Source organism: Odocoileus virginianus, chromosome 13 (genome assembly GCF_023699985.2).
Source record: "Odocoileus virginianus isolate 20LAN1187 ecotype Illinois chromosome 13, Ovbor_1.2, whole genome shotgun sequence".
Taxonomy (NCBI): domain Eukaryota; kingdom Metazoa; phylum Chordata; class Mammalia; order Artiodactyla; family Cervidae; genus Odocoileus; species Odocoileus virginianus.
The window spans coordinates 20,521,433-20,537,130 of record NC_069686.1 but is presented as its reverse complement, the minus strand read 5'-3'; the positions used below and the strand labels follow the sequence as shown (position 1 = coordinate 20,537,130).

At 38.2% G+C, this 15,698-nt stretch overlaps 2 protein-coding genes across 2 annotated transcripts in view; one reads left to right on the top strand and one right to left on the bottom strand.

The window, feature by feature from the left end:
* Window positions 1-15,698, bottom strand: part of LRP2 (LDL receptor related protein 2) — a 153,660-nt gene that overhangs the window by 49,336 nt on the left and 88,626 nt on the right. Inside the window, exons 36-45 of the mRNA XM_070476367.1 lie at window positions 15,180-15,393; window positions 13,946-14,182; window positions 11,399-11,587; window positions 9,500-10,420; window positions 9,201-9,366; window positions 8,669-8,827; window positions 7,320-7,606; window positions 4,742-4,945; window positions 3,930-4,169; window positions 880-1,005 (exon numbers count right to left, since the gene is read on the bottom strand). Coding sequence (XP_070332468.1) covers window positions 880-1,005; window positions 3,930-4,169; window positions 4,742-4,945; window positions 7,320-7,606; window positions 8,669-8,827; window positions 9,201-9,366; window positions 9,500-10,420; window positions 11,399-11,587; window positions 13,946-14,182; window positions 15,180-15,393 — 2,743 coding nt within the window. The remainder of the gene's footprint in view (window positions 1-879; window positions 1,006-3,929; window positions 4,170-4,741; window positions 4,946-7,319; window positions 7,607-8,668; window positions 8,828-9,200; window positions 9,367-9,499; window positions 10,421-11,398; window positions 11,588-13,945; window positions 14,183-15,179; window positions 15,394-15,698) is intronic.
* LOC139038048 (histone RNA hairpin-binding protein-like) lies at window positions 5,454-7,100 on the top strand. Its single transcript, XM_070476073.1, has one exon. The coding sequence runs from the start codon at window positions 5,470-5,472 to the stop codon at window positions 6,343-6,345; it is 876 nt and encodes a 291-aa protein (XP_070332174.1). The 5' UTR covers window positions 5,454-5,469; the 3' UTR covers window positions 6,346-7,100.

The window sequence follows — 15,698 nt, the reverse complement described above, 5'->3', positions numbered from 1 at the left end:
TTACACCTATTAGAAATACCAAAAAGACTATTTTTTGATACATGAAATCAAATTATAGATGAAAGAAAACATGGTTCTATGTTTTCTGCCATAACACAAAACAAATTCTACTGAAAAGAAAAAACAACAAAATAACCAAATCACCCTACACACAACCTTTTAAGCTACATTAGACCATGATTCTAGAGAATTAGCAAAGTTTTGCTCTTATTTGTCTTTGTAACTTATTTGAATAAATGATTCTGCCTATGTGTAAAGTTTTCTCACATAACCCGGGGTTATGATCTGATGTGTTTTCTAGATTTTCTATTTCCTCTTGTTGCTGTTTTTACAACTGACTCCTACTCTTGGACTGTAACCTGGCCTGGTGACCATTACTAAATTCTTAAAGGATGCATCTATTTACACTAATAGTTTCAAAGTTATCAAGCCTAAGAATTTGAGCTATAAATATAAGAAATTATTTGATTGAACCAAATGGCTGAATATGAAATTAAAGTTTCTGAAAGTCAAACATATGAAAAAGACAAAAATTCTTTCAGTTACTAATGGCTATTATAAATGTATTGAGAATAAATATGAGGGCTTATTTTGCAAATTCTGCCTGTAGTTCCTGAAGACAAAAGACCTTTAATTATAGGAGGTTATGCATTATAGCTGATTCCTGGAAGAAATATTTGGAGTCAGGTATCCAGCCAGGGGACAGAGAGAAGGGACTTCTTATGCCCCTCCAATTACATCCTAAATAACTGCCTACTGTATCAATTTACAAGGTCAACTTGAGAGGACAAATTGAAATTAGCTGAAACACACAGGCCATGTGTCTTTATATTAGCTCAAGACATGCATGCCTGGAACCACAAAGGAGGTTTATCTTACCACAGAAAATGGGGTTTTCATCACTCATATCTCCACAATCGTTGTCTCCATCACACAAGAAAGAATGTGGAATACAAATTGTTGAATTCGTACATTTTACGTATCCAGGATGGCACGTGCGTTCGGCTTGAAAAAGACAACCAGATAAACAATTTAGAACATATTCATCACATATACATCATATATGTCCATGTTAACAGATCTACTGCAGAATCAAACCAGCAGAAGGGAAGCTATCAGAGAGGCATGATTCATGACAGTTATGTGATGACATATAATCTCTAGTAAAAAGAGTATTTCCTGTCTTCATTATTTAATAGCATCAGCAAGACTTCCCACTCTCCTCACTCCCCATACAATGGAGTAACATGAATGAAGATCTCTATATACTGATAAGGAAAGATGGTATGACCTCCAAGATGCATTAATAGCAAGAAAGCAGAACACTAGGCTATCTTTTGTGTATGAAAACTGATAACTCTGTGTGTCCAGCAAGAAAGAAATGCTTACATTTAAAATAAAAATGAAAAGATAAACTAACGAAAATTGAGAACAGTATGGAGGGAGCAGAGTGGAGAGGACAAGCATGAAGGACATCTGTGAGTGTACCTTATCATACAATTTTTATATGACTATGAATCCATGTACATTATTTTCTATAAATGAACACAATGAAATAAAAATGGATAAAGAAAAGCAATTTCCAAAATTTGGAAACAGTAACAAATGACTGCATATTTCTAGTGGGAAATAATCTAAGAACAAAAAGGACATAAAATGTTTAATTATATTTGTATGGTTACTTTGAAAGTATTATAAAATAAAGAAATAAGTGACTATGTCACCTATTACAAACTAAGATTTTAAGTGTAAGAGATGTGATTATAAAATCTAAAAGGTAAAAACCAGTTTATCTTGTTAAAATAGAAAATACCAATATCATTTTTTTCCCTTTAGAATTGTATTTTCTAGTTCTGTCCACTAAAGAGGTCTAGAAGCAATAAAAGCCAAATAGGAATAGGTAATCCAACACTGTGGTAATTTTAATTTTTTAAAAAGTCTATTAAATTACAATATTGTATCTGTTTTATGTGTTGGTCTTTTGGTCATGAGGTATGTGGGATCGTTGTTCCCCAAATAGAGACGGAATCCATACCCTCTGTTTTGGAAGTCTTAACCACTGGACTGCCAGGGAAGTCCCAGTAATTTTTAAATACCACGCACAAAAGGAATCAGACCAATTCCAGGTCTGAGACAAGAAATGCACAAGTCTGAAATGCACTGTGGAAGATTGAATGGGATCAAGTCAAAATAAAAAAGGACCCGACTTAGCAGGATTCCCACTGCCAAAAATAGGACAATTAAGCACCAAAAGCAGTAAATTACTTCATCTCATTAAAACTCTAATATGTAAAAATCCATGAGTTTAATAGTAAAAACAAAACAAAGCAAAAACTTAATGCTCACTGGTCACCAACTTACTTCTCTGAAAATTGAAAAGGGAAAGAAAGAATCAACACTTAATCTGCAGAGTTGTATTTCAGAGTAACAAAACAGCTGATAATTTCTTCTTTAGAGAACTTGAGCTAATAAATGTGGATGGAATAGTAAAATTTTTAAATACCTGATTTATAACCCTTAAAGTAATAATAAATTCATGGAACAACCATCCATGGTTAAAAACCACTGGGTGAAAGATTGATGGGAACTTCCTAAAGGGAAGATTCAAACTGACTTCTAAATTAATATCATCCTCACTTAAATTGGAACAATCAAGCATTATGTGCTTCATGATGTGATACAACAAAAAATAGACAGCTCCACCTATGAAGTGTTCTTGCCCAAAGAATTAAGTCTAATGTAATCAAAGGTCTCAATTCCAACCTAAATCAATATGTAGACTTTGAATCCTGATGTGAACAGATGAACTGTTTACATATGGGGCTAAATGATAAAATTTGAATGTGGACTTAGTACTAGAGGACATTAAATAAGTACTGTTGATTTTGTTGAGCATAATGCTAGAATAGTAGTTGTTTTTCAAAATATATATTACCATGTATAAAACAGATAACTAGTGGGAGCTCAGCCTGGTACTCTGTGAAGACCTAGAAGGATGAGAGGAGGTGGGATGGCAGGGAGGCTCAGGAAGAAGGGGGTATATATGTACTTATGGCTGATTGGCTTGTTGTATGGCAGAAACCCACATAACATGGTAAAGCAGATTATCCCCCAATTAAAAATTTTAAAACATTTTTTAAATTTGAAAACAAATGTCTTTATCAGTGACATGTGTTTCTGGAAGTTGCTTTAAAATACTCAGGAAAAAAGTTGGAGGACATGGATAAAACATATTGACCACTTGTTTAAAAAAACAACAAAAAAAAGCATGGGTGCGTGCTCTGGATGTCATGCGTGCTCTGGATGTCATGCATGCTCTGGATGTCATCCAGTCATGTCTGGATCTTTGTGACCCCATGGACTGTAGCCCACCAGGCTCCTCTGTCCATAGGATTATCCAGGCAAGAATACTGGCACACCCACATAAATATTGTGTGTAACCACATACAAAGAGAGCAGAGCATGTAGATACATCCAAACTAAAAAAGCATTTTGCTCATACTCTGTGCTATTGTTTTCTCAAGATGCTAAACTGTAAGTTCCAGAAATTTGGGAAAACCGGTTCACTAAAAAGCAATTTACCAAATCATTTCGGTCAACACTGTACTACATAACTTTGTGCACAGCAAACATTAACCACACACACTAATCAATTAATTTTGTCAGTGATCATTGGTAAAGCTTTACAATAATCAGAAAAACAAACCAAAGATAAAATACTGAAGGTGAAAGTAGTCAAAGATAGTATAAATAAATCAAATATTAGGTAGAATTAATTATTTTTAAAAATCACTAGTAGATGTGTAAAATGAAATGTATGTTTTAGATGAATATTGTCAGTCTTTTCTCAGAAATGCATCGTCTTTACATCTCCCAGGGTCTGAGAGTTCAAGGCTCCAAAGCCCATTAAGAACTTAAGATGAACTTACGGCAATTTTTCTCATCTGAAGCATTGTTGTCATGGCAGTTGTCTATCCCATCACAGACTAATGAAGAAGAGATGCATCTTGCATTTTTGCAAGTAAATTCTGTTTTGTTACAAGCCCTGAAATGGCACCTTGCCTCATCACTGTTGTCACCACAGTCATTGTAGTGATCACAGCGATAACTGTATGGGACACATCGACCATTGGCGCAGGTGAAGCTTGTCGAAGGGCAGGTGTGAAACGCTAAGAGGAGGGGAAAAAAATATTGAAAAAACAATGAAGAAGCTCGGGATTAAAGCATCATCCCATTTTCTAAAAAGATACAATCAAGTAAAATAAGATACTTTGGGTTTACCTTCCAAGGCAAAAGCTGCAAAAGGTACTGCATGCAAAGTGAGCTCAAACTTTAAATTAGTTAAATTAAGCAAATATGTTGTATACTTTTTTTTAAGCAAATGCAGTATTTGACACAAATGGCAAAGTCACTCCATTCCTCTACCACCTCAATTTATATCTCAGTTTCATTAAAGCATGCAAACACAATGCTTTCAGGGGACTGAGGCTCAGAGAGGTTAAGTAATTTTCCCAGAGCTCCCCAGACTATAAATGGCATGCAGCATCTCTGCTCTTTCTTAGGTGCACTTCAGAGGTGCTTCCTAATAAAGCATCAAAGACTACTTCACAGCGCATATATTAGCTGTTGCGTGATTTAAGCGAAGTGAAGTCTAGATTCTCAGGCTACATGTTCTTTGCTTGTAAAAGGACCAAACACTAGGTACATCGTGAACTTCAAAAGTTCCAAGAGTTCAGCTCACCACAGAGAGTTTCCAGCTCATCACTGCCGTCACCACAGTCATCAATGTCATTACATTTCAACTGGTCAGGGATGCACTTCCCACTAAGGCAGGTGAACTTGGAACTGTCGCACCGGGTACCATTATCCGGGATACAGTACTTATTGTTGTTGGCCAGATACCAGTGGCCCTCATGTGGACACTGGCACTCAGCTCCATTTGGACCTGAAGAAAGGTAAGCCCAGAAAAAAGCAAAAGATTTCTGTAGCAAACATTGATATTTTCTCCCCCTGAAGAGCACTGGCAACAGCTTCTATATTATTAAACACGCTCTAAGAAATGGAAACTCTGCTCTAAGTTATGTTTTCATCAATATGAACAACCACCAATTTCTAATAAGTGTGGTTAATTCACTCTAATCTTTAAACCACTATTTCTTATCTTCATTGAAACATTAGCAATGATTCTACCTTCTCAGCAAAATCTGCCCAGCAATAGTCTCAAAAGGCACATCCTCTTATTAATTTATTATTCTCTATAAAACACACTTCTGAAGCACACTCCATTTATTCAATGATAAACAGTACCTCCTAAGTGAAAGTATTAAATCCTTTAATGAGGAACATTAGTTCATTGATGAAATTTCTATTCAAGACATGATGTGCAGCAGCCAAACCTGCATATTTCTTTCTACCTCCATCAAGCTTGAATTAAAAACATCTTTGTGAGGAGCCGCCCGCCGCGTCGCCATGGCCTACAGGCCGCGAAGCCCTGCCGGGTACGAGGACCGTCGCGACAACGACGCCAGCCCTCCACCTCCTGCGCGTTGGAGCCTCGGACGCAAGCGCACGGCCGACGGGAGGCGCCGGAAGCCCGAAGACGCCGAGGGCCTCGCAAGGCCGCCCAGCGGTCACAGACCCGACAGCTTTACCACTCCCGAAGGCCCTAAGCCCCGTTCTAGATGTTCAGACTGGGCAAGTGCAGTGGAAGAAGATGAAATGAGAACCAAAGTTAATAAAGAAATTGCAAGATATAAAAGGAAACTCCTCATAAATGACTTTGGAAGAGAGAGAAAGTCGTCATCAGGAAGTTCGGATTCGAAGGAGTCTGTGTCCGCATTGCCAGCCGACTTGGAGACGGATGAAAGTGTCCTCATGCGGAGACAGAAGCAGATCAACTACGGGAAGAACACCATCGCCTACGACCGCTACATTAAAGAAGTCCCCAGGCACCTTCGACAGCCCGGCGTTCATCCCAAAACCCCCAACAAATTCAAGAAGTACAGTCGGCGGTCATGGGACCAGCAGATCAGACTCTGGAAGGTGGCTCTGCATTTTTGGGATCCCCCAGCTGAAGAAGGATGTGATTTGCAAGAAATACATCCTGTGGACCTCGGGGAAATGGAGACTGAGTCCGCAGAAAGCAGCTCTGAGTCCCAGACGAGCTCTCAGGACAACTTCGACGTGTTCTGCGGCACCCCCACCAAAGTCAGGCACATGGACCGCCAGGCAGGGGACGAGTTCGATTTGGAGGCCTGTTTAACCGAGCCGCTGAGAGACTTCTCGGCCGTGAGCTCACCGGCGCCCCCTGCAGGCCAGCTGCCCGGCATGCAGCCTCGTTTGTAACTGGAGCTTCCTGTTAATAGCTTGCTGTCTCCTGGTGAAGTGCTGTTCTTGCCCTGTTTTCTTAAGAAATGTTAATTTTATGTATAGGGAGTGTACTTTGCATGTTTTACATTGTAAATGGAACTAAATTTGAGGAAAATGTAACTTGAAGCAGTCTTGCGACAACCTCAGTCGCTTAATCTCCAGCACCCTTGATGGAAACCTGGAAAGTGTGCTGTAGCTGGTCTTCCACGGGGATTGTAGATGCTAGATTGCTACTCGTCAGCTAGCTGGTTTGGGTCCAACTGTTTTGGGGCCAGTCTGGCATCGACTTTCTTTACTGGTATCTGAATGAGTGTTCTCATAATTGGCTCCTTTACTATCTCTGTGGAAAGCGTTAGTGAGTTTCTGGTTGTTTGTCAGCATATCAGGATTGGATTTTTCCTCATACAGAGCACTGAATAGTCAGAGATATTGAATTGAGCTGATAAGTTAATGGATTTTATGTGTAAGTTATACAGTCTTAATTTGGTACTTGTAAATAGCACTAAGTGGGCCTTCTACCTAAAATACTCCAAAAGTTAAGGCAGCAGAGGGATTAGAATTTTTTTTATAATCAGTTAATTCACTTTGTAAAATGGCTGTAAATGATAATGTGTACAGATTTTCTGTTCATATATTCAGTTGTAAACTTCTAAAGACTGTTATGTTTCTATTGCTTTTGTATGGAATGACACTGCAAAAATAAAAACCTTCTTTAACTGAAAAAAAAAAAACATCTTTGTAAGAAGGCTCCGTATGGAATAGGAAAGAAAAAAAAAAAAACCTTTCAGTCTTCTTCTCAACAGACAAACCCTGAAGTCTATTTTAGAAATTACTCTGAAAACAAAGAGAATCTTTGCTTGTGCTGGAGCTGAATATTCCCTCAGCCTTCCCTACTAGAGGTCATCATTATTATCACTCTCCATGACTCATCTTCGTGCCCAATGCCTTACCTGGTGCACAAATATGGCTGCAGCCCCCATTAAACCGATCGCAAGGATTGTCACACTGTTGTTGGTCCTTCACAACAGCACAGATACCCTTAGGCCGAAAGGGAAGGGTCGTGGTCACTGCAGTCTGACCTGACCCATCAACTTTGTTAGCTCGATAAATTTTCTGAGTGAGCAAGTCAGTCCAGTAAACATGCTGGCCATGAACAGCTAGGCCAAAAGGACTATTGGCTCTGCTGACAACGACCTCCCGCAGATAGCGCTCTAGATCGAAGCGCTCAATCTTCTCCCTAAAATGAAGATGGAAAAAGAAAAAAGGAAATACTAGAATCCAGAAGGATGAAGGCACCTAATGCCTCAGTGCAATCATGACTTTTACACAAGCCCCCAACTTTCTTTTCAAGTGGAGCATATGGCAGCAAGAAATGCTTCTCCTGGTAATGGGAGAACTGCATCTGCTTATTAAACAATGGCCTATATAAATGATTTCCAAATATTAATATAACCCACAAGTAATCCTACTAAAGGAAACAGGGAAAAGAAACAAAAAGAGGGGAGTATTGTGAAATAATACACCTCTTGCTTGGAAATAATACCTGTCTTGCTGTCTGGCACATAGTAGTCGCTCAATAAAATGTGAATTACTTTTCCCTTCCCACCTGCGTAATGAGTTTTTCCATTTGTCATTGACTTTGAGATATCTTTCTAATTGAGACACAAAATATCACTGCTTTATTTCAAGTGAGAAAATTGTTAGAAAATAAGTTGTTAGGTGCTCAGCCTCATGAGACCAAAATCATAAGAAAATAAGCAAGGAAAGTTTAACATTCCTAACATACAGATACCAGTCCTATTAAACAAAATCATCTCATATCTTCAATCATTGGGATGATGGGAATATGTGTAATTTCAGAAGTGACTGGAGAGTTACATGCAAAAATTAGAGCTGACAGAAAATATTATGAAATGGACTGAGAAGAAGCTGGCACAAGAAGTAATTTTTTTTAAGAAGATGATCAAAAGACAAAGACTGAAAGAAAATGCTTTTACAAGACACTGAAAGCTAAAACCCTGAGAAATTTTACTATCAGTGTACGTTTAAAGTCATTCATATTTTGAGGTAGTTACACGATTATAAACTGAATGACTATATTTATAACCATAGTTGAAATTAACTTGTCTAGTAACACATCTTTAGATGTCTTTCAGTTTACAATTATCAATCTCATGATATAGATCAATTTTCACAGGTATATTCACCAATATTTCACCACATTATGCATATCCCTCTTCTTTTGAACAGGGAGGAAGAAATCTCATCAATACCCACAAGAATAACCAAAGACACGTACAGATTAGCATCTGCCCAGTAGAGAAGGTTTTGTTCATAGTCCAGAGTGAGCCCATTGGGCCAGACCAGGTCCCTGTCCACCAAGCTTCTCCGGGAGTATCCACCCATTGTGGCAGTCTCGATTTTAGCATTAGTACCCCAGTCGGTCCAATACATGTACCTAGTGATCCAAAAGGAGACATAATTCACCACAAGGAACTCACACTTCTTTTTACTTAAGAAAGACAGCAGCATTCTTTAACTGCAAATATAACAGTTATATTTGACACCAATAGAGCAAATGGAAGCTTACTCCATTCCCACCCACACAACTTGTCCAATAGGGATTTACTGAGTTAGAGCATCAATTCCCTAGTATGCGGCCAAACTTCCTAGGAGCACCAACCGGAGTTCCTTCCCAAGGAAGGTCACTCATGCTCTTTCATCCCTTAATCTGTAGCTACAGTATTACAAGTGCACGAAACACTGGCTCTCTATTAACATAACATAATTTCAGACCCTGCTCCCTCCAGAAATAAGCAATCATGACACACCCTTGGCAAGGATCTAACACAATTCCTCTTGGCTTTGGAACTTCGGCTATCGTAGTGTGTCTAGACCCATCCGTGGCAATGGACTTAATCATCTGATTGGTGTAGTCACTGTAATAAATTCTTCTATTGATCCAGTCAAAGGCAATGCCCTCAGGACTCCCTATGCCTGGACATACAACCAACAAACATACAAAAAGAAGTTAGAATCTCAATAAACATTTTAGAATCCCTGGGTCATCCATGTGTGTTGATCCCATTGCGTCTCCTTCCAAAATAAGCTATACTTAAAGTACACTTACCTGAAACAACAACAGTGGGCGGACTGCTCCTTGAATTCAGGTTGACATAGGAAATCTGGCCTTTTCCAGATGACAAAAGTTGTGTGAAGTAGATTCTGTTATCTATGCTGTCATAGTCTAGGGCCACAGCCATTTTTTCCACACTTATTGCTGGGAAAGGTTGGCTATAGTCTTTGGGGTCAAAACGTAAGCTCCTCAAGGAATTATCCAAGGCAAAGATGAGGAAATTTTCTGATGAAATGGCACAGCTCTTGCCATCAGCTTGCAGGGTCCCAAAGGCACAGTCACATTTAGGGGTTTGTGATTTAGGCAGAGCAAAGCAGAAATGGGTACATCCTCCATTATTTTCCAAGCAAGGGTTGTTGTTGAGCTCTGCTGGTGACCGAGGCTGGACACTCTGGTCAAAGATGGTCACATCTCTTAGCCAATCAATATTGTCCCTTATCACTGTTGGTTGATCTGCTCTATTTGGTTCCTTGCTGGCTTGGAGGATTTTCTTTAAATTCCTGTCTACCCATATGATAGAATTTCCAAACACAGTGATGGCATAAGGAGATGGGTAACGACTGCCGAAACGAATCACTTCAGAGTCCCCTCCCTCAATGCTGATCCTTGCAATTAAATCTACAGCGTCATCAACCCAATAAATGTAGTTACTGCTATGATCCAATGCCAAGCCCCGTGGTGTGGCAGTGATGTCTGATACAAGCACAGTTCGATTGGTACAGTCAAGAAAAGACCGTTCAATCTTTGGGTTCTGCCCATAGTCAGACCAGAAGAGGTATCGATTCTTGGGGTCCACAACAATGTCTCTGGGCATATCCACTGTGGTTTTAAGGAGAATGTGGCGGTGGGTGGTATTGATCCTTAGAACTTCTATTAGTGTTTCAGATCTAAAAGCATTGGTAAAATAAAGATTTCCTGCAAGAAAATGAAAGAGCATGCTGATTAATGGCAAACCAAGAAAAAAGAAGAAGATAGCTCTTGTAAGATAGAGGTTTGAGCCAGTATATGTTGTCTTTCCCAGGAGGATAAATAAATATCTCAGTTTAGGCTTAGAAAAATAAATATTTACTCTTAGGAACTAAATAGATTGTTTCTAACTAGTGTAGATGTTTTCATCCTATGGACCTTCTAAAGTCACCAAAATTTGGGCATTACAGAACAAAGTAAATGCTAGAGCAAAAAAGTATGGTGGGAAGATAGTTTACAGTACATAAATGAATGGGCATAGCTGTGTTCCAACAAAACTTTACTTAGCACGGGCTACATCTGGCCTATAGGCCATAGACTGTTGACAGTTGTTTTTCAATGTATCATTAAAAACTGGATGGTAATTCAAAACTAAGTATACAAATCAGTATAGAAAAGTTAATATAATGTTGGATCAGGCATTTCAATTAACTACAACAAAGTACCTAATAATCAAAGGGGTTTCATAAATAACATGAGGAAGCAATTAAGAATTCAGCAACTAAAATTGCTCAGCTTTAAAATAAATGATTGCCATTTTATGGTTTATATTATATTTTGATATTCCTTTCTCTTTTAAAATTTAGATATTTCCAATTTAGAAATTAGATGTTCCTTTAAGGGTGAAATAAGTCCACATAATTAAATATTTCTTTCCATTTTGCCAACAACTCAGTAAATAATCTATAATGAGATCATCTATAATGAATCTGTCAACTGAAACACTTTATCATTAACAGACACAAAGCTGTTACATTTATTCTAAAAACTCAATTCAACTTATCTTAAATAATCTCAATAAACATCTAGGAAAATAGATCTGCCACATGTATCTTAAACTTTATAGTATAAATAAGATGACAGAAATGCAAACACAAAAAGCTTTTCAATAAAATCACTATATAGCTTACTATATAGCTTACCCACCTGCTACCCAATCCACCGCAATACCCCGGACTCCATTTACTCCTATCCCATCTGTAACGATGTTTGTAAAATTAGAGCCATCTGGTTTGATTCTACGGATTGCATTATTAGATGCCACAGAGATGTTAAAATCACACCAATAAATAAAGCCAGAAGATACATCCACATCCACATGCAGTGCATTTCGTCCTGGAACATTAAAGAAAAGACCATTAAACTATGCTCTAGCTTGAACTAGAACTTTTAAAAATGTCTGCCCTTCCTCTCTAACCCTCATTCCAAATCCCCTTTGCTCAAACCATGCCCCCATTATGAAATAAAACTATTTATTTCCCAGTTGCAATGAGCACAACTACCCCCAAATTTTAGTTTCTAAAAGCCACTTCCCACAATAAAGAGTACTGGCTTCTGGGAGAAATAGTTAAGCATAGGTTTGGGAAGGGAAGGTACACGGTAAGTCTGGAACATATTTATTAGACCAAGAAGCAAGGAAGCATTCAAACACTAACGGAATCATGTCGAAAGAACACAGACAGCAATAGGAGAGGTTCTCCCCAGACAAAACAGATCGATAGGAGCATCAAAAGAACAATTATGCTAAATGATTCTACACTGAATTAAAGAAATAAAAACTTGAGTGCATGTGATAATAAAAAGGAAAGGAGAATGAACGTAGAAGGAATGATAAAACAAGAAAAAGAACCATTTTGCAATTCCCAATTAAATCATTTCAGACAAAGATAAAAACCAATGAAATAAAAGCAAAAATAAACAAATGGGATCTAATTAAAATTAAAAGCTTCCACACAACAAAGAAAACTATAAGCAAGGTGAAAAGACAGCCTTCAGAATGGGAGAAAATAATAGCAAATGAAGCAACTGACAAAGAATTAATCTCAAAAATATACAAGCAACTCCTGCAGCTCAATTCCAGAAAAATAAAAGACCCAACCAAAAAATGGGCCAAAGAACTAAACAGACATTTCTCCAAAGACATACAGATGGCTAACAAACACATGAAAAGATGCTCAACACATCACTCATTATCAGAGAAATGCAAATCAAAACCACAATGAGGTACCATTTCACTCCAATCAGAATAGCCGCTATCCAAAAGTCTACAAACAATAAATGCTGGAGAGGGTGTGGAGAAAAGGGAACCCTCTTACACTGTTGGTGGGAATGCAAACTAGTACAGCTGCTATGGAGAACAGTGTGGAGATTTCTTTAAAAACTGGAAATAGAACTGCCATATGACCCAGCAATCCCACTCCTGGGCATACATACCGAGGAAACCAGATATGAAAGAGACAAGTGCACCCCAATGTTCATCGCAGCACTGTTTATAATAGCCAGGACATAGAAGCAACCTAGATGCCCATCAGCAGACGAATGGATAAGGAAGCTGTGGTACATATACACCATGGAATATTACTCAGCCATTAAAAAGAATTCATTTGAATCAGTTCTAATGAGATGGATGAAACTGGAGCCTATTATACAGAGTGAAGTAAGCCAGAAAGAAAAACACTAATACAGTATAATAATGCACATATATGGAATTTATAAAGATGGTAATGATAACCCTGTATGCGAGACAGCAAAAGAGACACAGATGTATAGAACAGTCTTTTGGACTCTGTGGGAGAGGGCGAGGGTGGGATGATTTGAGAGAATGGCATTGAAACATGTATATTATCATATGTTAAATGAATCGCCAGTCCAGGTTTGATGCATGAGACAGGGTGCTCGGGGCTGGTGCACTGGGATGACCCAGAGGGATGGGATGGGGAGGGAGGTGGGAGGGGGTCCAGGATGGGGGACACATGTACACCCATGGCAGATTCATGTCAATGTATGGCAAAACCAATACAATATTGTAAAGTAATTAACCTCCAATTAAAATAAATAAATTTATATTTTAAAAAACCAATGAATAAAAGATGCCTGGGGGAAAAGATATTTATAGGGTATCAAAGTGTAACCCCAAAAATTTCATCTAAATTGTAGAGGGGCAAAAAGGCAGAGATTTCATGGTGATCACCATTACCAGGTGATCAAACTTAAGTACCAACTGTGGCAAAATGTTAATGATGTTTGAATCTAGCAAGCATAAGGGTATTCCCTACACTTTTCAACTTTTCTGCATTTGATATTTTTCAAAATGCAAAGCTGGATGAAAAACTTGTTGACTGTATAATATATTTACAAGATGGTAACTTAGATGACTTTTTAGACATAGGAAAGCAGAGATTAACCATGAGCACATGTGAATATGGTTATCAAGCAGAATAAACATGCTTCCTTCCAGGATTTGAAGTAGCTCAACTGGAATTCCATCACTTGCACTAGCTTTGTTCGTAGTGATGCTTTCTAAGGCCCACTTGACTCCACATTCCAGGATGTCTGGCTCTAGGTGAGTGATCACACCACTGTGATTATCTGGGTCGTGTGCTGAATCCAAACATGGAGAAATGCTATAGGGCACCAAGGACTTCGACACGACATCAGATGGAGTCAAGTGTTACTTGTATTGGAGGGACGTACCCGGGCCTGCCACTGGTACCATGGCTTCTGAGTGGTCTGACAACTGCAGGCTAAAGCCCCTGATGGTCCGCAGCGAGGAAACAACAATGAAAGAACTATATGGAGAGCAGGTCCGATTGTCAGGATTGAGTTTAAATCCGGTGGCACAGGCACAGGAGAACAGTCTTCCTGGCACAGGCAGGCAAATTTGCTGACAGACGTTCATGTTGTTGCTGCAGCCATTTGAGGATTCGGAGCCTAAATGAAATCACAATTAGTTTGTAACTTTTCACCCCATCTATTTGCCACTCAGTGTCAAATTTGGGGACCATTATAAAAGTCAGTAACAAAATATGGAATCTGAGTTAACCTAAAAACGATATTGGAGAGCCTAGTGCTTATAGATCTAACACACAGAGGTTTAAAACAGGACCACAACCATGTAATAGTTTATGTTATATCATAGTAGAGAATGGAGCACCAATTGTTCTTCTTCCACCAATCATTCAAGAGTTAGAGGAATAACTTATGTACTGCCATTTAAAATTCTATATTTTAATTATACGATCAAACATGTGATGGATATTTGATTTAATGTATATTAAATAAGAATACTTGAAGTTTTTTTGAATATACAATAAATAATATCAAGTGACACACCTAGGTTATAGGACAACAAACAAATTACTTGATAGTCTTAGGCTAGATATTTCAAAATAAAGAAATTATCTCTAGATCATAATACTAATTTAAAGGGGCAAATCAAAAGTTACATTATCTCAAAAAAGCACACCTAAGAGTACTCCTTTTAAGATTAAAAAAATTCTATTGTGTTATTTACTTTTCCAGTAGGTATCCAACCTCCAATGCGCCAGTAACTATTCTAGTTACTGGGTAGAGAGCAAGAAACAAGACAGACAAAATTCCTGTCCTCATAAAGGTTACATACTAATGAAGAACTCAGACAAAAAACACATACATAATTATGTGAGGGAGGGCAATAAAACAAAAGCAAAGTAAAAAGTGCTGGGGAATGAATGGGAGAAAGTTTACTCTGAAGTGAATCTGGCCTTTCAGTTGCCAGATTAGTCTTTGACACTTAGCCATGCTTAATATATTTTAAATATTTTGGAATAATTTCTATTTCTGTATGCACACAAGTTTGTGTGTGTGGCGGGGTTGTATGCAGACATGTAAGGGCATAGATATATTCATTGAACACACATGAATGTATGTTTCAGTGACAAATACTCACCACGTCTTTGGTAAATTTTAAGGCCTCTGAGATTTGGGAGATTATTTCTCAAGACTATTTTGTTGGCCCCCGTAGCCTTGTCAACTCTTTCAATGACCTCATATTCTTCATCGGAGTAATAAAGGAAGGGGCCATAGACAGCAAGTCCCCAGGGATAGGAAAGATGGTTTACCAGGATCATTCGATTTGTTCCATCCACATTTCCTCTTTCAATCTGAAAGGTTAGAATTTTTGCTATTGACTGATTCATGGTGAAATGAGACAAATGTTTAAAACTAATATTAGCTTAATAATGTTTCACATGTAGATCGCATTCTATCCTTTCCAGGGATGTTTCATATCTATTTCTAACTATATGTGATAGTCACAGCTATATCAAGTGGTGGGTCAGACAAATGTCACTGTGCCCATTTCACTGATAATGAGGCTGAAGTCCAAGTAAGCCAGTCAACCTTCTCAGATGGCATGGTGAAAAACAGGGAACTAATCCCTGCATGTGATATTCTGGTCAAGGATACT